Source organism: Salvelinus alpinus, chromosome 13 (assembly GCF_045679555.1).
Source record: "Salvelinus alpinus chromosome 13, SLU_Salpinus.1, whole genome shotgun sequence".
Taxonomy (NCBI): Eukaryota; Metazoa; Chordata; class Actinopteri; order Salmoniformes; family Salmonidae; genus Salvelinus; species Salvelinus alpinus.
In genome coordinates this window covers 13088630-13115271 of record NC_092098.1, presented here as the reverse complement: position 1 = coordinate 13115271, position 26642 = coordinate 13088630, and the positions used below count along the sequence as shown (strand labels likewise).

The 26642-nt window shown below is 44.2% G+C and overlaps 1 protein-coding gene across 2 annotated transcripts in view; it reads left to right on the top strand.

Moving 5' to 3' along the window:
• LOC139537134 (gamma-aminobutyric acid receptor subunit alpha-3-like) overlaps positions 1–26642 on the top strand; it is a 160878-nt gene that overhangs the window by 30287 nt on the left and 103949 nt on the right. For both annotated transcript variants that reach the window (XM_071338083.1, XM_071338082.1), the window contains exon 2: positions 7465–7577. In XM_071338083.1, the coding sequence (XP_071194184.1) occupies positions 7486–7577 (92 nt within the window). In that variant the 5' untranslated portion in view covers positions 7465–7485. The remainder of the gene's footprint in view (positions 1–7464; positions 7578–26642) is intronic.

The window sequence follows — 26642 nt, the reverse complement described above, 5'->3', positions numbered from 1 at the left end:
CCTCGATGCGAGCAGGACTTGCTTAAATAGGAAGCAGTAGATATCATGACATTAGCAGACACAATTTTCTGTCAGACATTAAAGGGCAGGGAAATGTTATTTCTGGCTCTGGAGGGCTGGCATCCTGCGGCTTTTATGGGTAACATAAAATCTCTGATGGCTAACGATCGAGAATTAGTCGTAATATAGGCCCATTAATAAAAAAAAACGCTGAGAGAGAGAACAATTAAACAAAGTCATTCGGTGCTCAGCTGGAATGAAGATTGGGGATCCCCTTCTAAAGACTTTCAGCCCAGGAGGAGTGCAGTCATCAGGGACATAGGGACATGTGGTGAAGGAGAAGGAACAGACCCGCAGAGACCCATACGCATCCTGATTGAGCACTCGTATCATTAACATCTCACATATGTTGACCCTTCCTCAGATCGTTTGTGTTCCCTACCTCTTGTAACAGAGAACATTCCTATTTCCTTGAGGAAGATCTGTGTTTGATCCCCGATCTGTAAAGCGGCGAAGGGATGGGGGGGTGGGATGAGGGTCTCACTCTCATCAATGCAAAACGGGGAGAGGCTGGAAACCAAGACACAGCTGCTGTAAGCAGTTAGCTGTATGCACTCCAGTGACCACCCATAGAGCAGAGCCATGGTGTGAGACAGGGGTGTGATGCTGACCAGTGACCAGGCCAACACTGACCCACAGAGCAGAGCCTGCATTGTGAGAACCGGGGTGGGATGTCAAGCTGTAACCAGACAACTAAGGATCCACACAGCAGAGCCACAGTGAGAGGACAGGGGTGGGATGTCAAGCTGTAACCAGACAACTAAGGATCCACACAGCAGAGCCACAGTGAGAGGACAGGGGTGGGATGTCAAGCTGTAACCAGACAACTAAGGATCCACACAGCAGAGCCACAGTGAGAGGACAGGGGTGGGATGTCAAGCTGTAACCAGACAACTAAGGATCCACACAGCAGAGCCACAGTGAGAGGACAGGGGTCTGATGCCGAGATGCACTGCTTCCTTAATGTTCCCTAATCCTCTTAAAGCACCTCAGATGGGATGACACAGTCACTAAAGGCACGTCTTTTAATGACGGGTCATTTAGATAAACATTTATCTTACTTTGTCCTCCATAAGTGGCCGTGGAGCTCTGAAGGACAGCCGGCCCCGCTGGTATTTGACTATTGACATGTGGCCATGGAGATAAAGTGAGCTGAGGTTTTTGACCTTTTGCTCCGATGGTTTGACAGGCGCCGGCAGGGAGATGTCTATTTTTTTCGACATGCACTCAAATCAAATCAAATTGTATTTGTCACATGGGCCAAATACAACAGGTGAGACCTTACAGTGAAATGCTTACTTACAAGCCCATAACCAACAATGCTTTAAGAAGTGAAGAAAAACGTGGAAAATAAAACTGAAAATATAAGTAACAAATATTTATACAGCAGCAGTAAAATAACAATAGCGAGGCTATATACATGGGGTACTGGTACAGAGTCAATGTGCGTGGGCACCGGTTAGTCGAGGTAATTGAGGTAATATGTGCACGCACACACACGGTTTAGAGAATTGAGCCTTGCCGCTATTTGGCAGGATTGCACATACCAAGGCAGATTTGTTCACACCCTCAGAAGATGAAGAGGTGTCAGAAAGCACTCAGTGTTGAATTATATATACTCTGTAGAGGAGGTTTGTGACAGTATGTGGCTTCCCTGTTGGCTTTGTCATGAAGGAATATGTCAACAGCTAATCTTACGATTAGAGTTCTGTAGACACAGAACATGAAATATCAGATAAACACTTAACCACCTTCTTAGAAGTCACTTCTTATTTTTACAGTGTAAAGAAGTCTAAAGGCTTTACACCGGTGCCAGAATCTCAGGGAGAAGAAATTAAAACTAGAACAGATCAATAGGGTAGATGAAGGACTTTGTATTTACCATGCTGCTTCTACCTCCCCCATCTCAAAGAGTAGTAATAACTGCATTGCCCCCCTCCTCTCTGTCTCCACTTCTCCCCCACCCACCCACCCACTCCTCCCCTCTTCTCTTCCCTCCTGTCCCACCCCCCTCTCTGTCTCTTTCTCTCTCTCACACACACACAGTGATGACTGATGAGATGCATGTAATTTCGAGCTAGAATCTGCTGCATATCCCATCAGTCCCTTTGCTCTGGATAACCTCTTACCTTCGTTACTTTTGGTTTGTTTTTCCAAAAACACCCGTTTACATTTACCTTGTAAGCAACGCAGTATTTATGTTGTGACATTTATAAAATGGCGTTTCTTGGGATTTTTCATAGCTATTCCACAGACTTAGCTTTTTTGTCTTGTTGCCAGGTGCCTCAGTCATTACATTATTTATGTTTGTTCGTAATCTATGCATGTGTGGGTGATTCCAGTATTAATCCTTACAAAGCTCCTACACTGTTGGTGTGTCTGAAGAAATGGGCGAATAACAGCAGCTTTAGAAACCAACCTTTGGAGGGGAAAACACAGGAACCGAATGCTGTAACTATCATGTTTCAGGTAAGACCCACATGCAGACTGTGTAGAAGTAACAATGTTTATTACAGCAACAGGGGCAGGCAAATGACAGGTCAAGGCAGGCAGGGGTCGATAATCCAGAGTAGTGGGGCAAAGGTACAGGACGGCAGGCAGGCTCAGGGTGGGCAGAAAAGGTCAAAACAGGAACAATCAATCGACAGGAACAGAGGGAAAAACAATGGTAGGCTTGACGAAACGAACTGGCAACAGACAATCAGAGAACACAGGTATTAAGTACCCAGGGGATAATGGGGAAAATGGGTGACACCTGGAGGGGGGTGGAGACAATCACAAGGACAAGTGAACCAGATCAGGGTGTGACTACCCCCTTCCCTCTAGGGATGCCACCTGGTGTCCTACCTGGGCGCATACCTGGTTGAGCGCGGTGCCAGCGCTGGAACTCAGAGATGAGGCCTGGGTCCAGGATGTCCCTAGCGGAGACCCAACACCTCTCCTCCGGGCCATAACCTTCCCAGTCAACCAGGTACTGGAATCCCCTGCCCCGAGGTTGAACCTTCAAGAGACGTCTTACCATGTACACTGGTCAGCCGTCGATGAGACGAGGGAGAGGGGTGGGCCTGGAAACAGGAGACAAGGGGCAGTAAGACATGGTTTTAACTCTAGACACAAAAGGTAGGAAACATACAGAGGGTACGGGGCAACAGAGGATGAACAGCATCAGGGCTAATGATCTTGGAGCGGGGGGAAAGGTCTCCGCTTCCAGGGGTGTAGCCGCGGCACTATAGCGGCGTGCCAGTGCCTCAGGCTTCACCTTCTTGGATACCGGTCGGTGCTGAGGAAGCGAAGTGGCCCAGGCCTTACTGAACCCCTTCCAGAGGTCCTGGTACTCTGCGGGGCTGGCGGAGAGGTCCGGGGCAATTTCCAAGCCCCCAGGAAGACGTCCCGGGGCAGGCAGAGCTGACTTCAGACAATGAGTGTGGCAGGATGGGCTCCAATCCTCGATGGCACCAGTAGCCCAGTCAATAGAGGGATTGTGTCGCTGGAGCCAAGAGAATCCCAATACCACTGGAACCTGCAGAGACTCAACTAGAAGGAATTGGATCATCTTGCTGTGGTTCCCTGACACTCGTATGTTGATGAGGTGGTATGGTGGGTGACCCGGCCTAGAAAGCGCCTGTCCAGCGCTCTAACATCCATAGGAATGGAGAGGGGTTGAGTGGGGATGCCCAGCTCTGAGGTAGGTAACATCCATAAGACACATCGGCACCCGATTCGATGAGTACCTGGAGAGACTTGGACTGGTCACCCCACAGCAGGGTGGCATGGAGAGTTGGGCGAGTAAGGGGAGAAGAACAATTATCTTTAAGACCCACCAGTGTATACACTCCAATGAATGAGATAGGTCTCTTGAAGGGACAGGTAGATACAAAATGACCGGCAGTACCGCAATACAGACAACTCTGGGTGTCAAGTCTGCGTACGCGTTCGGCAGGAGACAGCCTAGTCCTGCATCGGCTCGGGAAAACGTGAATTGGCAGTCTGAGGATCTTGGAGGAACTTGGGTATGCTCGGATCCTCTCGGGGACGTAGACACCAGGAACTTCCGGAGTTCCTCAGATGCAAGGTGGGATCCTTGAGTGAGCGATTGGGACCACAATCGGACCTCTTCTCCCTCCTACGTTCCCGTAGCCGACCATTGATCCGGGTGGTTAAAGCGATGAGTGAGTCGAGATCCGGTGGTAGCTCATCCTTTACTTACGCCGATAATCCATGCAGGAACGTGTCAAACAGCGCTTCCAGGCACCCTCCGCTGCTAGCATGCGGAAATCCACCGCACAGTCTGCTACACTGAGGGAGTCCTGCCGAAGCTGGAGTAACTTCCGGGCAGCCTCTCTCCTGATCACCGGAGCCTCAAACTTTTTTCACCTCCGCCACAAATTCCTCCAAACTGAAGTAAACAGCTGACTGTTGTTCCCAAACGGCCGTAACCCAAGCGAGGGCCCTCCCGGACATCAGCGAGGTTCGCTATCTTAGAGTGGTCCGAGGGGAAGGAGGAAGGCTGTAGCTCCATGACGAGGAAACACTGAGCGAGAAACGCCCGACAGGTGCCCGATTCTCCATCAAAGCACTCCGGGGGAGGTAAGCGGGGTTCCCGGGATGACGGCGCCGCTACCAACCAGGTTACTGAGGGACTGAGAGGTTACCGTTGTGTAGGCTGCCTAGTAGGCAACCCACGGACTTGCTCCCGCAAAATGTCCAATGCTCGGCTGTGACCTGGAATCCCTCCATCAGACCACAAAGCAACTTCTCATACTTACCAGTGGTGGCTCCTTGGGAGGAGATGGCATAGCAGAGCTGGTCCAAGTCTGCTGGGTCAGTCATGGCCAGTTCGTACTATCAGGTTTCAGGTAAGACCCAAATGCAGACTGTGTAGAAGTAGCAATGTTTATTACAGCAACAGGGGCAGGCAAACGACAGGTCAAGGTAGGCAGGGGTCGATAATCCAGAGTAGTGGGGCAAAGGTACAGGACGACAGGCAGGCTTAGGGTCAGGGCAGGCAGAAAAGGTCAAAACCAGGAACAATCAAACGACAGGAACAGAGGGAAAACCGCTGGTAGGCTTAACGAAACAAAATGAGTTGGCAACAGACAAACAGAGAATACGGGTATAAGTACCCAGGGGATAATGGGGGAAATGGGCGACACCTGGAGGGGGGTGGACACAAGCACAAGGACAGGTGGAACAGATCAGGGCGTGACAGTAGCCTGCTGCCTGGGTGAGAGGAATTACTCAGTATTTATGCTCCATAGCTGTTGTGCTGCTGCATATTGGGCAGAAAAGCAAATAAATCCCCTTATCTTCACTGATTTTGGCTCGCGCAGCAAGGAAACACATTGGACTTGTTTCATCTGTAATTTGCTGTTGTTGGCGAGTCCATGTTTACCTCCACTGTCTCCAAGTGCTAAAATATTCATATTAGTTTTGTCTTCATTGCATCTAAAACATGAGTTGCTCAGAGCTGACAGTAAAGATTATGTTTGTCATCAATCTCAGTAGGACTTAGTACTACAGTGCAAGCAAGGTGACTACAAAGGTTAAATCCCACTGGGGTAGTTTACTATACCTGTAACCTTTGAAGAGCTTTGGCATTTACCATGGCTTGGGACATAAACATGACTTATACAGTACAATATGGAAGGCCCAAAGCTTCCATTACTAAAAACCTATAGTTTCATACTGTATACAGTGCATTTGGAAAGTATTCAGACCCCTTGACTTTTTCAAGATTTTGTTACGTTACAGCCTTATTCTAAAATGGATCAAATACAAAATTGTCCTCATCAATCTACCCGCAATACCCCATAATTAAAAACAGAAATACATTATTTACATAAGTATTCAGACACTTTGAGACACTTTGCTATGAGACTCGAAATTGAGTTCAGGTGCATCCTGTTTCCATTGATCATCCTTGAGATGTTTCTACAACTTGATTGGAGTCCACCTGTGTGTAAATTCAATTGATTGGACATGATTTGGAAAGGCACACACCTATCTATTTACAGTTGACAATCCTTGTCAGAGTAAAAACCAAGCCATGAGGTTGAAGGAATTGTCGATAGAGCTCCAACACAAGATTGTGTCGAGGCACAGATCTGGGGAAGGGTACCAAAACATTTCTGCAGCATTGAAGGTCCCCAAGAAAAATGGTTAAATGGAAGAAAAGTTAAGTGGAAGAAGTTTGGAACCACCAAAAGACTCTTCCTAGAGCTGGCTGCCCGGCCAAACTGACCAATCGGGGGAGAAGGACCTTGGTCAGGGAGGTGACCAAGAATCCGATGGTCACTGGCAGAGCTCCAGATTTCCTCTGTGGGGATGGGAGAACCTTCCAGAAGGACAACCTTCTCTGCAGCACACCACCAATCAGGCCTTTATGGTAGAGTGGCCAGACGGAAGCCACTCCTCATTAAAAGGCACATGACAGCCCGCTTTGGCTTTGCCAAAAGGCACCTAAAGGACTCAGACCATGAGAAACAAGTTTCTTTGGTCTGATGAAACCAAGATTGAACAATTTGGCCTGAATGCCAAGCGTCACATCTGGAGGAAACCCTGCAGCATCCCTACGGTGAAGCATGGTGGTGGCAGCATCAAGGTGTGGGGATGTTTTTCAGCAGCAGGGACTGGGAGACTAGTCAGGATCGAGGGAAAAATGAACGGAGCAATGCACAGAGAGATCCTTGATGAAAACCTGCTCCAGAGCACTCAAGACCTCCGACTGGGCCATGGTTCACCTTCCATCAGGACAACAACCCTAATCACACAGCTAAGACAACACAGGAGTGGCTCCGAATGTCCTTGAGTGGCCCAGTCAGAGCCCAATCGAACATCTCTTGAGAGACCTGGAAATAGCTGTGCGACAACAAAGTACTGAGTAAAGGGTCTGAATACTTTATATAAATGTGATATTTCAGTGTTTTATTTTTTATAAATTAGCAAACATTTCAAAAACACAATTTTTGCTTTGTCATTATGGGGTATTGTGTGTAGATTGATCAGAATCATTTAAAAAAATCAATTTTAGAATAAGGCTGTACTGTAACAAAATGTGGAAAAAGTCAAGGGGTCTGAATACTTTCGGAATATACTGCATATCAACTCAAAGCATTTTGTTCTTCATGGCAGCACACACCCTTATTTTTCTTTTAAGCTGTTTACAGTCTTTTCAACATCTCTCTGTCGTTACGGCCATTGAGCAAAACTGTCTGTCTGTCTGTGTGTCTGTTTGACAAAAACTGGTCATCAGGCAATCCATTTAGATCCAGGTTCCTTTAGCACACCTGCCAGTGAATGATGTGTTTATTAGACGGTGCGTTCTGCTTTCCAGGCCTGGAGACGCATATTGATCTGAGGTGTTACTGCATCACCAATCTTTTCTTCTTCCTCTCTTTTCTGCAGGGTTTTGGGCCGTAGTTTGAGATGGCTGCCACTCTCCGGAAACTTATTCGTGCAGTATTCGTGTCAGGCATGTGGATCTGCCTCCTGCTCCTCAACCCCTTTCCACAAACCGGGTAAGATGACTCATAGTTCTCTCCCTTCTCCCCCCTAGCTCTCTCCCAATTCCAGACACTCGCTCCTCTCCACCTCCTCCTTCCTCTCGTCCTCTTCTGTCCCCCATTTTGAAGCTCTGGGGATGTGTTGCAGCTAATACATTCATTAATAAGGCTTTAGTACTGTAGCCAGGCTTTATGAGCCGCAGAATGCCATTTTGGAGACCCAGTGTAAATCGCTATTGGATTTCTAGTGGCAAAGCGATGCTCAATCAACCTGGAGGAAGGGAACGCTGGCCTGCCGACAGAGCTTTGGGGAGACCTGAGGGACGGTGAGACAGGGCTTAGCCCAGATTGTTTTGCCATGGTGCCAGTCAGCTCTCACTGCCTATTAGCAGCACACAGAACTGGTGAATTTCACATTTGTAAAAAGATGGACAGCCAGGAGGTTCTTGCCATGACATGGCCATAGACAAGGCCTAAGATCACTATGGTATTCCTACTGAGTCCACTTCCCCAGTGCAGTGTGCTGCATGCTCTAGCCTTGTGTATCCATTTCAAACCATGGGCAAGGCTCCCTAGCCTACCACAAGCTTTTTGAACTAGTGACTGAACTACTACTCACCACTGTTACTTACCCTTACTTACTCACACAGCAACTAGCATCTACCCATCTCAACTCATTTGTTAGCCATCCCCCATTATCAAAGCATTCCCTTGGTTAGCTACAGAGATGTCGTGACTTTACTTCCATTCATCTGATGACTGGTATATTTATCTAATCAACTAACTATGTTTAATTGTAACCCGATTTAAATTAATTATGTAACAATTAACTAATTAGGATTTGGGGCACCACGAGAGCGGTTGTTTAAAGAGTCTTCCGAATTAAACTCTAAAGTCTTTACCTATCACATCCATAAAACAGTCAACGTATTAATCACAACCACGTATCATATCATCATTCTGAACAGTCGTAACCTCCTGCATCTGCAAAAACCCAAGCCTTACTTATGATTCAGTACTACACCAATCGGTTTAATTATTTATTTACTAGCTCACTAAATGATAACACAGGATAAACACACATACATTAGAAACAGGTCCCTAGTGGACTGACACAATATGGCGGATTTTACAAGAGACGTGGAGAGGGTCGAGAGAGAGAGGGACAGAGACATAATACTTTGGTACATTTAGAAACTACTCTCACAGTAATCATATACTTTGCACACGAACCGCCACCCGTTTGGAGAAAGAAATCCTGAATTTATTTACGTGTAAATGCATTGGTTACCGTGTATCGCTGTCGGAACCAGGCCTTCTTAGGAAGGGCGTTGGGCCTTTCCACGGCAGGCTTGTAAGGCTCTGATTGTCCAAAAGGGGTCCCCCCTGTCTCTTCTACTGTTGCTCTCCTCTGCCATCGCCCGGCATCCGGTGACCCGCCGTGTAGTCCTGAACAGAACTACAGAGCTCACAGAGCTTCCACTCGCTATGGAAGATGATTCTTTGAAGATAGGCTAGCCAGCCGTATCAATGGTTCTCAGTGGGGTGATGAGAGTAGTAGACTACGATGGTTTGAAGAGTAGTAGAATGGCCCGACTTAAATTAGCTTTTCTAGATACTTTACTTAGGACAGATAATCAGCCGTAACCAGTGATGGTCCGGGAGGTGACTTTATCGTCTCTACCTCGTGTTGAGATTTCAAACCACTTTGGACGGGAGCTGCAGCTACACGCCTCTCTGGTCTGAATGTTAATTTCTTTACCAATCCTTTTATACACTCTGGTCGAAAGGGACGGTTCCATCAGGCTGGCACGCTCTCTGACCTCATTCGGGGTGTGGTTACTTACTGTGCAAAGTTTATAGAACACAAATTATCTCTGATGGCTCCTAAATTCACATCCATATCTTAACAAAAATATGTTCATCATGTTTTCATATTTCATGCACAACGTAGAGAATGGCGATTTCATACATGTAGTGTATATACCTTAAGTTACAGTATTTCAATCATAATTTTTTTAATGACATCACAAAATAACAACCCATATGACATTATTATTCTTTAGATCGCCTTTGACCATCCCCCCACGTTCTATGTTAGAAATATTGTTCCAGTATTCGCTTTAGAACGTATTAGAGTTTCGACGGGGAAACGTCTGTGAACAATGGCACATTCCTGTGTGAATTTGGAGAGGGAGATAGCTGAAAGTTCTTACCCCTGATTTACAACACGTTGTGAACTGTCAACCCCCCCACCAGCTCCCCTCCCCCCTCTGCGGAGTAGAGGGGATCTGGCCGAAGTCATCCACTGAAAAGCTGATCCGACCTATCTGGATCCTCACAGGACAGTCATGACAGAGAGATTTCTCTCCATCCATCAAAGAGAGTCATACAAAGCAATCAACAGGTTTACAGCTATCAAGATTTGGAATTAAAACTTTTCTTAATAAACACGTTGTGTTGCTGATTGAATAACTTCAATCAAAGTTTATTTGGGAATTTCCACGTAATTCAGAAAATTACAAATTGATTTGCTCTATCAGATCAATTGTGGAAAATTGTCCCCTCCTTTCCATAAATACAGTATATATCTTGCATGATAGTGTGCATGGTTTGTTATGCACATCATGTACAACATACTATATGAAAGCACGGCTGTACAATAAGCAGTAATGCAGACAATGTGTTTGATGGTATATTATAGTTGTGTGTGTGTGGTCACAGGCACACACGCATAACGACTGCCTTCATGCTAACACTAAGTCCTACAGTCAGGTATTGATTGAAATGTCCCTATTCAACCCTGTACTGAAGGGACTGGGAATTAGATTGGGGAGTGGAGGAGGAGGAAGAGGGAGTTGGGTGGAACTAGGTTGCAATCCAATTCGGCACCATACATGCACACACACAAACACACACACACAGATACACACACAGATACACACACACACACACACACACACACACACAGATACACACACAGACATACACACACACAATATTCAAGAGGAGTAATTTAAAAACCCTTGCTTTTGGTGGAGCAGTGATTCATTTTACACTGTGTCAGCAAATAGTGAAAAAGAAAGATGGACTGGATCTTATTTAATGTGAAAAAACAGATGCTGTTTACGACTATATACGTCTTCTCATTCATATACACCCTTCAAGAAAATTCCATTGTTTCCGCCTCCATTATTTGGTTGATTTGCTCTTTTTGGAAAATGTAGGATGCATTCTTATTTTTCAGACATGCTGACAGACCAGTCCTGCTTGCAAATGCAGATTTTAGCATTTTGTTTTGCAAAGAAAAACAACTAATATCATGTTGATGACAAAAGCTATTACATTTACATGATGATGAGGATGAGGAAGATAATAAAGTTGATAATGGTTGATTGCAGTTCTAAACACCAGTAGCGCCGTTATTACCTCTGCATAACAAGTAGTGGCTCTCCCTGTTACTTATGTAAATAATTCAGATGATTAAAAAACAAACAAGCCCAAAGAGAATAAACAAGGCATTTAAAGAGACAAATTGAGGCCTCGGAGTGGCTTGTTTCATGGCTCTGCTCACTTTGTTTTCCTAAATACATTTCTGGTGACTTAAGTGAGGAACCTAAATAGTCCTTATTATTCCGATGACCCATTTCTCTCCCTCAGTATCAGAACTGAATGTGAAATACTCTGGCCTCTGATAAGCCTCCCTCTCTGATCCCCCACTCCTTTGTTGCATCGTCTTTCTCCAACCAAGTTGAATTTTGACTTCCCCTGGGACGTACCAATAAACCCGGGTATTTATTATTACTTCCTAATGCGGTTATGTGGAAATGGATCCTGAAAATAAAAGGGAAAGGAGTGAAGGCACTATGAGGCATGCAGAGCTTCAGAGCTGGCATTAAGGTTAGTCCTGCTTTGTTAAAAAGAAAAACATGTTCAAGCATGTCTTAGCTGAGATTAGATGTGCTTAACGTTATTTAGGTGGCATTGCCTTCATTCTCAAATTGAATCATATGTTTCCATATTTTAATAAGCATGAATCGAGAGTGCGCTGCATGCTGTGTACTCATTCTGACATCTCAAGGAGGCACAGAAATATAATTCATAACATCATACTGTACATTGGTCACAACACTAAACAATACATTAATTGCACTATAACGGTGACAAATGGTGCCCACAAACTGTTAGGGCCTACATAAAGCTGTCCCAACAGCAGTCCCAACATCTTACCACTGCTACAGCTGGCTATCAAGTGGAGCCTTGTCTGGCAGCGAAACAGTTCATTCAGCCTCATTTACTGCCTTTAAAAAAAAACATAGCTGATGGCTGACTTGCTTAAACTAATGTGGTTTCTAATGACAATTGAGATGTACAAACTATGACATAAGGGGACGACAAGCGGATAAGAGGCAATCCGTAATTTTGATTTAAGACAAAGAGCGAGCTAGGACGGACGTAACGTTAGTCAATATAACTATTTGTTGAGCATTTTTTAAATGTACAGCGACAGAATTCAGAACATGGGCCGTTATTACAGTGCTCTCCCTGTACACCAAGTTAGAACTGTAGTGGCAGTCCTCTGAGTTAGCACTTGACTCACTGAAGTCAAGTTAACAGTTGTTTTGACCGCGGCACAAAACATGCTTCATTGACTGCATGGCCAATGTTGAATGTTTATCATTTTAAACTTGGAAAGGAGCCCCTTAATCCCAGATTTGGGACCACACAGCCACTGTAACTGATTCCTTCCAAACCACTTGTTGAATTTGCAATTTCTAACTTGTTGTGTAATGTTTATGTTCAATGGCTGATTTGCCAGTAGATTGTCGACTTGATTCATGATGATGAGTGCTAGCTAAGATTGTGAAAGTATGATGTTGACATGATCAGTCCAATCCAACGGGATTTGTCGTAATTTTTTTGTGGCCAATTACCTTGAGCCTTCTTGGATGGGCACTTCTATGGCAGCAGCCACAGGGCTAGAATTTTCAATGTCTCCTCTTACACTTGGCAGTGACGTAAAGTCCCCATGAGTGACAGAACACTGAGCCAATCACGGCGCAACGCTCTGTATTTTCTGCTGGCTTGCCCCACCACCACAGAAAGCACTGCGCTAGACTGAAACACCTGCATTTTGGAGCTGTCTTACTCAGAAAACAAAAAAGAGACCATGTTTGCATGCGGCTTTATTAACTCAATGATATATATGAATTTTACATTGTTTGCAAACTGATGTGTGACACGTATTAATGCCAAAATAACATGCAAAACAGTCAAGCCCCCCCCCAAAAAAATTTTTTTGTAACGAACGTCGTCGGGAGAAGGAGAAGAGGACCAAGGTGCAGCGTGGTAAGTATTCATAATACGTATCTTTAATAAATCTGAACACTCTAACAAAACACGACAAACGAACAGTTCTGAAAGGTGACGACAAACACTAAACAGAAAATAATCACCCACAGTGGGAAAACAGGCTACCTAAATATGGTTCTCAATCAGAGACAACGATAGACAGCTGCCTCTGATTGAGAACCACACACGGCCAAACACAAAGAAATAAACAACATAGAACACCAGACATAGAATGCCCACCCAAACTCACGCCCTGACCAACCAAAATAGAGACATAAAAAGGATCTCTACGGTCAGGGCGTGACAGTTTTATAAATAAATATGTATTTTATAATTTTTTTGCTAAAAATGTGGGGCTCAGCCCCACCTGCCTTGAATGACGGGTCGCCACTGCGTATGTCTCATAACCACACTCCCCCTCATCCTTCATCCCCTGGAATCTTCCAGTGTTCTATGCCATATGACCTCAAATTGGACTGTTCTATTATTCTCTATAGCCCACACCTTTTCAATATTTAAATAATAATACTTTGATTCATCCACTGTCGTAGTGATAGAGGATCATTTGATTTCCAGTTTTTAAGTAGAAGTTTTTTAAAGTCATTGACTAGAAAAGTATGGTCGACTCTATTGGGTATCTTACCGCACCCTCATATGCCATGTCTTGACATATGCAGATAAACGTATAAATAGTAAATTTACATTGTAAAACTTCTGACAGCCAACTTCCTAACTCCGCCCATAACTTTTGGACTTCATAGCATTCCCAGAAGGCATGAATTATTGAGTCCTTGTTAGTTTTACACTTAAGACATGACTCTGCCGTTGTGCTTTAGAAGTTGTGAATTTTGTCTTTTTTATAATAATTCTATACATTAGTTTATACTGGATTAAACGTACATTTTCGTTAACTGTAATTTCGTTAGTTATGTTTGAAACACTCCTTGCCAATATCAGTTATTTTTAAGTCTTGATTCCAATAGTTTTTTCGAAGAGATTGTCAGTTGGATAGGCTCTCTGTAAGGTTTTGTATATGTTACCTATCATTTGAGTATCTTTTTCTGAGTCAAATTGTCACGTGTGCTCCCTCTCCGGCCTCTAGGTCACCAGTCTGCTCGTCATGGCGTACACCTGTCACCATCGTAACTCGTAATTACGCATTATGACACTCATTATGACACTCACCTGGACTCCATCACCTCCTTGATTACCTGTCTTTTATATGTCACTCCCTGTCTTTATATGTCACTTAACTATGAAGTTGTTGAAAACAAACACGTGAAAAGATTCTGGGTGTCACTTGTGCTCCCTCTCCAGCCTCTAGGTCACCAGGCTGCTCGTTATGGCGCACACCTGTCACCATCATTACGCGCACCTGTCACGGTCGTCTTGAGGTGAATGAATGGACCAAGGCGCAGCGTGATATGAATACATCTTCTTTTATTTTACGACGAAGATGAACACGAAACGAAACACTTATACAAACTATACAAAACAACAAACAACCGTGAAGCTACAAACGAAAGTGCACACACAAGCTACTTACGTTCAACATAGACAATCTCCCACAATCACCTAAAGCCTATGGCTGCCTTAAATATGGCTCCCAATCAGAGACAATTAATGACATCTGTTTCTGATTGAGAACCAAACCAGGCAACCATAGACTTTCCTAGAACTCTCTCCTGAACACAACCCCATACACTATACAACACCCCCTAAACAATACACACACCCTAAACTAGACAAAACACACAAACTTCCCATGTCACACCCTGACCTAACTAAAATAATAAAGAAAACAAAGAATACTAAGGCCAGGGCGTGACAGCACCTGCGCATCTTCAGACTCACCTGGACTCACTCACCTCCCTGATTACCTTCCCTATATATGTCACTCCCTTTGGTTCCTTCCCCAGGCGTTATTGTTTCTGTTCCAGTGTCATGTCTTTGTGTTGTTCGTGGTTCTTGTTTTGTGTTAAGTTGTGTTTATTTATTAAAACACTCACTCCCTGCACTTGCTTCCCGACTCTCAGCGCACATCGTTACACTGGGGATGAGCATGCTTGTCTTCAGTAGGAATCCTTTCTGGGGGACGAGGTAGATTAAGTCAAACTATACTTTCGGTGCATAACAACGAGATGTGCGCAATCATTTGAAAGATGACATAAGGCACATAAGCAGCGGCCTTGCACTGCAATCTTCACTCAGAAAATGGTTTTTATTGAAACTTGGGCTTTAGTTGAGGGTTTACCTGACTTCCCCCTTTTAGGTAGGAAGTGGAGGGGAGCAGGGCTGGGGGTTATTGTGGTGTGGTATCTGTCTGGAGAAATTTGGATCTGAACCGAAAATGTAAGTGTTCAGCCGTACCAGCCATGACCAAGTTTGTAAATAATCTTTTTAGACTTCAGAGCACCAGAGTGCTTATACCTCCAGAGTATCTCTCCACATCAGCAAATCTGTCTCTCCCCGAGTCCTGCCGCCTCCCTGATGCCCACTGATACCATCGCCGGGCTCCAAATCGGCTTTGCTACAGTACAGGCAGGAGACTTTGCTAATGGATAAAGTTGTCACAGACAAATCCCCTATATTAGGTTCTGTCACTCTGTGTATCGCCGCAATCCCTTACTGCACACACTCGGTGATAGGCAGGGCTTGATTAAACTATTATTTGCAACAATCCATATTTTACATATGAATGTGCAGCCTGTGTTAATTTCCATTGTACGGAGGTCTTATAACCTTGCCTCCAATCCACGCCCTCCGCAGCGCAATCACGGACTAACGAGTGTGAACAGCCAGACCCGCTTCTGTTGTCTGTTTTGTTTGGAATAGGTTTCAACACCACCGGCCAAAGTGACACATAATCAATGGCTATGAGGGGGAGAGTGCCGTAAGTCCACTCCAGCTATTCCTGCGTATGGATCGCCTCTGAAGTTCCCCGGCTCCTCTCCCCTTCTCACCCCAACTCACATGCATTATTCACGGGACAGAAGGGAAGGGCGTCACTTTGAGATGTGACCTGGTGGACAGAGAACATTCTGTCAATGTTACGGTGGCATTGTCAAGGTTAATGTGTTACAGGGCTGGGCCAGGGTAATGTATTCACTTGCGGTGAGACTCTGTATGCGGTTGGATGACTTGGCTGCCTGTCGTAGATTTTTTTTTTCAGCATTAAGATGGGAATGGAGCAAATAGGAAGTAAGGTAGGCTATACTGTATGTATAAATGTAAAACACAGCAGGTAGCATACTGTAGATATAGTACCTGTATGTGTCAATATCATGATATGCAACACCAATGATCCTGTTACATCATTCCATCGCAAATACTATGGTGACTAGAATTGCCCCATATTTTGTTGCAAGTCAAGAGTTGGGAGTAGAAGGCCAAGCACATCATGCAGAAGCATATCACTGTTAGGCACCATCCACACATTATCAACAGGGAATATTTAAAGGGATTCTCCAGTACTTTTTAGCCAGTAGTTCTGAAGGCAGTGCCCACGAGCCAAAAGTGGTCCCTGATATGTGCACCACGTCATTGCTTTCTCTCTCGCTCTGCTGTGTGTAATTCTTGCTAGCTGTCACTCAAATGGCGAAGGGCAGAATCTAATTGGCTGGATCTCGAATTGCTAGGGCGCTGGCCCACGTGGGGGGAAATGTAGGGAAAATGGTGCAGCACAGCTTCCAGACAGCAGTCGCTTTCAAACTAGGAATTTTGTGGCTAATTGAGGTAATACAGTAATTCTGCTCATAGAAGATGATATATGAACTACACATTGACACATCCAGCACAAGCTGGAGGTTTAAAAATACTTACTAGTCTCCTATGTACTGGAGCATGTCTTTAATTAAGGCCAATGCTGTGAATCTGTAGGTAACCACCCTGTCCCGCCCCCCTGGATCCCTTTTCCCCAGAGCTGAAGATCCGTATCGCATTCTGTAGGTGTGTTTCTTTACCTTCACCCTCCATTCACATTTCTCACTGCCAATCGTGAAAGATAACTCTTCAGGTTTTACCAGTGAAACGTCCATGCAGCATCTGCATACCAACCATTTGATCTCAGTTTCACGGGGAGATGCTTTAGAACTTCTTGAGTTAAACAGTATTGTTTTGAATGATGTACAGTCAGAGCAGATGCTTTTAACAAACTGTAGCTGTGTTTAGTTTCAATCAAAGCAGATATTTTGCCTACTTTTGGCCACAGTGCGAACGGTCCAATTTTTCTCTGTCATTCTAAAATCTCATAAGAAATGAGCTGGTGTTTTGTCTTACAGTAATGTTATACAGCAGGCTACAACATAGATTGGCTGTTTGCAATAGGTGAATGCAGCTGTACGAACAGCTGTCTTACCAATATAATACAAACTAAATGCTGAAAGTAATAACCTAGTTATTCACGCATGCAAACAAAAATACTGAATAGCAGTTTGGCTTAGAATACTGACAACTGTGAACGAATGAATGTGAAAGAAGAAAACAGCGGTACCAAGCAGGCCTAGTAAAGAAAATATCAGATCAATAAAGGATGACACAATCTACATTTAGGCTAGTTACATTAACAGTAAATAAGCACAGTACGGAAAAGGCAAATGGAGATTCAAATAACCAAAACACAGCCTACAGCCTACTACAGTGAGATGCAGACATGCACAACTGTCTTGCCAAATAAACAGGCCCATACAGGCCAGCTTCAAACATAGAAATTCATACTGCTTGCTCATAAGTACAGAAACACGTTGTGATATGGCAAAATACAGTTCTGTGATTCAAATTCGACCCACATAATCAATTAAGCAATGACAGCCTGCCATAAACACGTTTCCAATAAGTACAGTTCCATTTACAACCACGAAAACCAATAGATTACCAAGAAAACCATAATAGAATGTAGCCTATCTATTTCTGTGATGAAACATACCCATATGTAGCTATACCAAGGGGTGTCATTTGGGTTTTGCATTGGAATTATATTGACTTCTGCTGATATCACACTATACCACAATAAACATAAAAGTTCAAATGCCGAGACCCTTGAGTGCTTTTGACCAAGAAGTGACAGGTTGGCCCGAAATCTTTGCAGTTCTCTATCAGCACCATGACAAACTAAAACAAGTAAAAAACCTACAAACATTACAGACACATTACACCTTGATGATGTTAAGAACAAAATCCCAAAACACAAACAAAACAGAAATATATAAGTCCTCTCAGATACTGTATGCTTGAACACAATAAAGCATGCCAGTTGAAAACGTAGGCTGGATAAGGAAGTCATTTTGCCATTCCATACCCTAGGTTTTTTGCTGAAATGACGCCACTGGCTATGACACTGGCTATACCACCAATATTTTGATAAAACCCTACCAGCTAGATTGTTTCTTACCTTTTCAGAAGAGTTTGTAGCCTCCTTGATTCTCTGTGGAACTTTCAGAGTAATCGATCATTCCATTCTCCCCGAAGTCATCTTGTAAGAATCCTCCTCCAATGCCAGTTGGATTAGTTGAGCTTTCCTCGGGAGAAGCATACTTCTTCTGTGCTGACTGTACGCAGTTTGTCAAAGTGGAAAATTAGTTCTCCCATGTACAGTTGAAGTCGGAAGTTTACATACACCTTAGCCAAATACATTTAAATTCAGTTTTTCACAATTCCTGGCATTTAATCTGAGTAAATATTCCCTGTCTTAGGTCACCACTTTATTTTAAGAATATGAAATGTCAGAATAATAATAGAGAGAATGCTTTATTTCAGCTTTTATTTCTTTCATCACATTCCCAGTGGGTCAGAAGTTTACATACACTCAATTCCTGACAATTAATCCTAGTAAAAATTCCCTGTCTTAGGTCACCACTTTATTTTAAGAATATGAAATGTCAGAATAATAGTAGAGAGAATGATTTATTTCAGCTTTTATTTATTTTATTTCTCTCACATTCCTAGTTGGTCAGAAGTTTACATGCACTCAATTAGCATTTTGTAGCATTGCCTTTAAATTGTTTAACTTGGGTCAAACGACTTCTGCCGAAGTCGATGCCTCTCCTTGTTCGAGCGGTATTCGGCGGTCGACGTCGCCGGTCTTCTAGCCATCGCCAATCCATTTTTCATTTTCCATTTGTTTTGTCTCGTTTTTCCACACACCTTAACCCTCTGTTTCCCCCATGTCTTTGTGTGGTATTCTTTATCTGTTTCATGTATGCGCACGTAGGTCTGATTGCGCTGGGTTATGTCAACCTGTATTGTATTTCGTGTTCGTTGTGCCGTGTGCTTTTGGTTCGCCTAAATAAAAAGCTCTGTTTGCTACCCACTATCTGCTCTCCTGCGCCTGACTCCCTTGCAGCCATTTACGCATACCTGACACCCAGAGAATCGTTTCAAGGTATCAAGTGGGGTCCATTTGTCCTCATCGGAGCCAGAGCCGGAGCCGATTTCAGTCGGCAAAAACTGGTCAGCTTCCACCAAATCTGATCCAGCAGTGGTTTGACATTTTTCACATCTAGAAAGTCATGGCTCTCTGGGTCAAGGGCACACAGGGTCTCCACCATTTGGCTGTTGCGTTCGCTAAATCGTTCTGACATTTCACCGATGACAGCATCCAACGTGCTGAAAAAAAGTATTTTACATTGAGTGTCTTCTCTGTCATGCTGGCCTACTGTACTGTCTGTCCACAGCGTATTGCTGGAGATTTGTACATACATAACGTTGTCGTTTGCTTGGAGCTGGTGGTGTGTCATTTGTTTGGAGGATAGAGAAGCCTGAGGATTCTGTGCACCATGTTGGCTGTAAACTTAAAGCCGGGGTCTATCAACGCCTTCAGCAGCCCTGTAGCCTCCAGTCTTACTTCTGCGTTGTACGAACACGTGCATTCATTGTCAGAGAGGAACTTCACAATGCTGTCACAACTAACAATTTTTACAGCTAGCTAACTGAACTTTGTAGTGGTGGGGCGTGAGGCAGACTCGAGTGAAGCAGCTTCAACGGTAAACCCCGCCCTTTAAAAATGAAAAATTACAGGCGGAGGCGTATCACGTTATTCACTTAGCCTTGCACAGATAAGAAACGTTTTTCCCGCTTTTCATGGAAACCCAAAGGAGTCATACCTAACCGCCCCAGTGGCTTTCCATAGCCCCCCTACACACCACAGTGCACCCAGTCCATTATGCTGACACAGATTGTTTTTGCGCCAACCTGTCTCTCAATCATTGTAACTTTTTTGCTATTTTATATAGGGACGTAAAAAACTAAAACTGATGGGGCAGAGGTTTCAACTGAGGGGGTTAATCCCCCTTTTACCCCCTCGTGGAAGCGGGCCCGGCTACAATACTATAATATGTGATCTTGCAGACATTGATTCAGCTTTGATCTAACTTTATTAAACAAGCACCATTCGCCAGAGTAGCCTTTTCTCTGGACAGCCGAGTAGAGTACAAACTGTGTAAAGTAGAGAATCCAGCACATGCACAGAAGCGTCGGACCTTTAGTGGTCGCAAAGAGGCGTCCAGAAGAGTCGGATCCACAGCCATGCCGTTTAATTAATGAGTTTATCAATCTCAAATTCTCTCATATCTCCCCAAGTTCTTCGTCCTGCTCACAGTTTATTGATCTCTTGGCTAATTACCTGAATTTCAGATAGGATAACTAACAGCGGCATTGTGTTGATATATATTGAGTAATTGATCTGTCAGCTTCAAAGTTCCTAATTGGTGAACAATCAGATTAGAGCCGGAGTGGATCCTCCAGAGGGTGTGTCTGCACAGCTGCACTGTGGAACACAGAGAACTCAATCATGCTCCAGAGCAACTGGGGATGGATGTCGGTCTCCTTACTGACCAGAGACGCGAGTTGACTCAATGGATGATTCAACACCTTGCGCGCTGCAGAGAATGGCTGTGCCAGAGTTTATCTATGCCATGTTAAACTGCCATGAAGTTGAGCTTCATTAGTCAATGATCCCAGCTTAATCCGACAACAAATATTTTCTCCTATAGAGAAATTGTTTCGTTACATTATGTTTTCAGTCGCAACTGGCGAATATTCTCCAATTTCACAGTGGTTTAATACAAGCCACTCTGCTTTCTTGATGCACTGTGAACTCTTATGTTGGAATTCACAGCTATTGGTATGATCCAGCATACCTCCAGATCCACACTGGCTTGCTGAAATCCTTCCATCTGAAAGCCAGTCAATGAGCCAGTCTGTTGGAGCATGCTCTGCTTGAGAATTATCCTACAGCACCCTGTCTGTTGGTATGCCAACATGCCTCATTGGCTTGAACACAAGGGAATAGCCGAAAATAAGTGAAGCATCAAGATTGAGTGTCTGTAAAGCAGGGAGCTTTAGTAAAGCATGATAAAAGTTCTCTGGGACGCGAGTCAGTTAGACATTGTTCATTTAACAACAGGGGCTGCTCCATAAAAGCTGAAAAGTTTTACTGAAATAATAATGAAGTTGAAAGAGGAGAAACTAATATGAAGAAAGCCCCTAGGAGTTGCATTCTGCCTTAGTAAAACGTTAGTAATAATTATCCCAACAGAAGAAAAAAACATGTTTTATGCATGCTTCTGTATATTTCATGAATTAATACTCTTCTCACTAGATGTTAATTTAGCCAAAGGCGCTAAACCAAGGACACATTGCACTTTAATGTTTGAGGGACAAAAATAAACAGATCAGAGTATTTTGTGAGCAAACATTTTTTTATTTTCCAACCTCCTCGGGATGTTATTTCACCATGCTTGTCAGACTACAGTATGGTTGTAACATCTGTATGTTGTCTGGTTTGACAGGAGCTGGTCCTCTCTTCTTGTTTAGTCGCCTCGCAGAGCCTGACTAGGTTTGTCAGTTGAAGGCTTATCCAAGCTCTTGGACCCAAACTAGGACTGTGGCGGTCACAAAATTTTGTCAGCCGGTGATTGTCAAGCAGATAACTGTCGGTCTCACGGTAATTGACCGTTAATTAACATAAACACATTTAGCATCTCCTGGCTTCCACGCAGCCTACAAGCCACTGATGCTGACTTTTGGAACATCTCCATGTTAAAAAGTCTAATAAATCCATGTAGTAAAGCCTACACCTTCACAATGAATCCATTATTTATTTTACACAGGTCTAAAGAAAGATGATATGAAGAAAATGTAGTTTGTTTCAGAAGAACACAATAGCATACTCTGAGTTGTCGTTATGTTAGGCCCTGATCTGGCTATGCCTTATGGCTGTGGGCTACACTAGTTCATTTAGCAGACAAGATTTGCTTAGAATTCCGTGGCATTATTTTATAGTATGAAGAATACAATTGAACAAAGCTGAATAAAATAGAAAGTATATTTTCTCCAAACGAGTTGAGGGAGTGCGCGCATGTGGCTATTCTGTGTTGAGCGGTTAACAAAGAAATATGTACTCCTATATGCTTAATTTAGAGTTATTGATGTAACTTTAGTTGTTGTACAAACGTTTGGCCAAGGCTGCATGATGTGTAAGGCTGCATGATGTGGCTCTAATAATGATAACCCTATTTTACCCTGGCACTTCTGGGGAGTGGGGAGCTACTAGAATGGGGTTGTGCTCAGAGGATCTTGTCTGTAATCAAATGGGCGATGTAAATGAGCGAGGTTACATGTTCCTCAGAGGCCCCAGAGTCCAGATCCAGTGTGTTTGACTGCTTGCCAGACCGTGGAGGGCTAGAGGAGCTGCAGCAGCTGCCGAGCAGAGATGGCTCTGGTTTGGCTCAACACTTAGGCATATCCAACAGATAAACCAGGGATTACTATATTGGGTTTGTGCTGAAGGACTTCTGGATCAGTACACTGTTTCTGAGTTGTATATTGGCCAATGGTGTAGTTTAGGGTGCAACCTGCCAGGCACTAAACCACGTTTACTAGATCTGCTCAGTGTTGAGGCCAGAGAACACCACCATTGAACGTGTAGAAGAAGGTTGAAGAGCGTCTTCTAGGAAGTTACATTTACTTGCATTTGGCAGGCTGATCAGATTATATCTGATTCTGTTGTACACAACACTGGCCAAAGCACTCAAACTGAGGTTTATTCTTAAGAGTTATGGATTTGTTCCCCATGTCTATTTGGGATCAACCAATTTTAACATTCCCCAGCTCATTCACTTAAACATGCTGTACGAAGAGCTAGATATATTGCATTAAAAGTGCCTTCAACCCCCATAGTATGTACAGTTGAAGTCGGAAGTTTACATACACCTTAGCCAAATACATTTAAACTCGGTTTTTGACAATTCCTGACATTTAATCCAAGTTAAAATTCCCTGTCTTAGGTCAGTTAGGATCACCACTTTATTTTAAGAATGTGAAATGTCAGTAGAGAGAATTATTTATTTATTTCATCGCATTCGCAGTGGGTCAGAAGTTTACATACACTCAATTCGTATTTGGTAGCATTGCCTTTAAATTGTTTAACTTGGGTCAAACGTTTCGGGTAGCCTTCCACGAGCTTCCCACAATAAGTTGGGTGAAATTTGGCCCATTCCTCCTGACAGGGCTGGTGTAACTGAGTCAGGTGTGTAGGCCTCCTTGCTCACACACGCTTTTTCAGTTCTGCCCACAAATTTTCTATAGGATTGATTGCCACTCCAATACAATCAATCAATCAATCAATTTTATTTTATATAGCCCTTCGTACATCAGCTAATATCTCGAAGTGCTGTACAGACACCCAGCCTAAAACCCCAAACAGCTAGTAATGCAGGTGTAGAAGCACGGTGGCTAGGAAAAACTCCCTAGAAAGGCCAAAACCTAGGAAGAAACCTAGAGAGGAACCAGGCTATGAGGGGTGGCCAGTCCTCTTCTGGCTGTGCCGGGTGGAGATTATAACAGAACTATGCCAAGATGTTCAAAAATGTTCATAAGTGACAAGCATGGTCAAATAATAATCATGAATAATTTTCAGTTGGCTTTTCATAGCCGATCATCAAGAGTTGAAAAACAACAGGTCTGGGACAGGTGGCGGTTCCATAACCGCAGGCAGAACAGCTGAAACTGGAATAGCAGCAAGGCCAGGCGGACTGGGGACAGCAAGGAGTCACCACGGGCGGCAGTCCCGACGCATGGTCCTAGGGCCCAGGTCCTCCGAGAGAAAGAAAGAGAGAAGGAGAAAATTAGAGAGAGCCAAGATTTTCAAAATGTTCATAAATGACAAGCATGGTCAAATAATAATCAGGAATAAATCTCAGTTGGCTTTTCATAGCCGATCATTAAGAGTTGAAAACAGCAGGTCTGGGACAGGTAGGGGTTCCATAACCGCAGGCAGAACAGTTGAAACTGGAATAGCAGCAAGGCCAGGCGGACTGGGGACAGCAAGGAGTCACCACGGCCGGTAGTCCCGACGTATGGTCCTAGGGCTCAGGTCCTCCGAGAGAAAGAAAGAGAGAAGGAGAAAATTAGAGAGCGCCAAGATTTTCAAAATGTTCATAAATGACAAGCATGGTCAAATAATAATCAGGAATAAATCTCAGTTGGCTTTTCATAGCCGATCATTAAGAGTTGAAAACAGCAGGTCTGGGACAGGTAGGGGTTCCGTAACCGCAGGCAGAACAGTTGAAACTGGAATAGCAGCAAGGCCAGGCGGACTGGGGACAGCAAGGTGTCATCATGCCCGGTAGTCCTGACGTATGGTCCTAGGGCTCAGGTTCTCAGAGAGAAAGAGAGAACGAGAGAATTAGAGAGAGCATACTTAAATTCACACAGGACACTGGATAAGACAGGAGAAGTACTCCAGGTAACCAACTGACCCTAGCCCCCCGACACATAAACTACTGCAGCATAAATACTGGAGGCTGAGACAGGAGCGGTCAGGAGACACTGTGGCCCCATCCGAAGAAACCCCCGGACAGGGCCAAACAGGAAGGATATAACCCCACCCACTTTGCCAAAGCACAGCCCCCGCACCACTAGAGGGAAATCCTCAACCACCAACATTACAATCCTGAGACAAGGCCGAGTATAACCCACAAAGGTCTCCACCACAGCACAAACCAAGGGGGGGCGCCAACCCAGACAGGAAGATCACGTCAGTAACTCAACCCACTCAAGTGACGCACCCCTCCTAGGGACGGCATGAAAGAGCACCAGCAAGCCAGTGACTCAGCCCCTGTAACAGGGTTAGAGGCAGAGAATCCCAGTGGAGAGAGGGGAACCGGCCTGGCAGAGACAGCAAGGGCGGTTCGTTGCTCCAGAGCCTTTCCGTTCACCTTCACACTCCTGGGCCAGACTACACTCAATCATATGACCTACTGAAGAGATAAGTCTTCAGTAAAGACTTAAAGGTTGAGACCGAGTCTGCGTCTCTCACATGGGTAGGCAGACTGTTCCATAAAAATGGAGATCTATAGGAGAAAGCCCTGCCTCCCGCTGTTTGCTTAGAAATTCTAGGGACAATTAGGAGGCCTGCGTCTTGTGACCGTAGCGTACGTATTGGTATGTACGGCAGGACCAACTCGGAAAGATAGGTAGGAGCAAGCCCATGTAACGCTTTATAGGTTAACAGTAAAACCTTGAAATCAGCCCTTGCCTTAACAGGAAGCCAGTGTAGGGAAGCTAGCACTGGAGTAATATGATCAAATTTCTTGGTTCTAGTCAGGATTCTAGCAGCCGTATTTAGCACTAACTGAAGTTTATTTAGTGCTTTATCCGGGTAGCCGGAAAGTAGAGCATTGCAGTAGTCTAACCTAGAAGTAACAAATGCATGGATTAATTTTTCTGCATCATTTTTGGACAGAAGATTTCTGATTTTTGCAATGTTACGTAGATGGAAAACTTGGGTCAAACGTTTCGGGTAGCCTTCCACAAGCTTCCCACAATAAGTTGGGTGAAATTTGGCCCATTCCTCCTGACAGGGCTGGTGTAACTGAGTCAGGTGTGTAGGCCTCCTTGCTCACACACGCTTTTTCAGTTCTGCCCACAAATTTTCTATAGGATTGATTGCCACTCCAATACCTTGACGTTGTTGTCCTTAGGCCATTTTGCCACAACTTTGGAAGTATTCTTGGGGTCATTGTCTATTTGGAAGACCCATTTGCGACCAATCTTTAACTTCCTGACTGATGTCTTGAGATGTTGCTTCAATATATCCACATAATTTTCCTTCCTCATGAAGCCATCTATTTTGTGGAGTGCATCAGTCCCTCCTGCAGCAAAGCTGCCACCCCTGTGCTTCACGGATGATGTTCTTCGGCTTGCAAGCCTCCCCCTTTTTCCTCCAAACATAACGATGGTCATTATGGCCAAACAGTTCTATTTTTGTTTCATCAGACCAGAGGACATTTCTCCAAAAAGTACAATCTTTCTCCCCATGTGCAGTTGCAAACTGTAGTCTGGCTTTTTTATGGCGGTTTTGGAGCAGTGGCTTCTTCCTTGCTGAGCGGCCTTTCAGGTCATGTCAATATAGGACTTGTTTTACTCTGTATACAGATACTTTTGTACCTGTTTCCTCCAGCATCTTCACAAGGTCCTTTGCTGTTGTTCTGGGATTGATTTGAACTTTTTGCACCAAAGTATGTTATTCTCTAGGAGACAGAATGCGTCTCCATCCTGAGCGGTATGACAGCTGCATGGTCCCATGGTGTTTATACTTGCTTACTATTGTTTGTACAGATGAACGTGGTACCTTCAGGAGTTTGGACATTACTCCCAAGGATGAACCAGACTTGTGGAGGTCTACAATTTTTTGTTCTGAGGTCTTGGCTGATTTCTTTTGATTTTCCC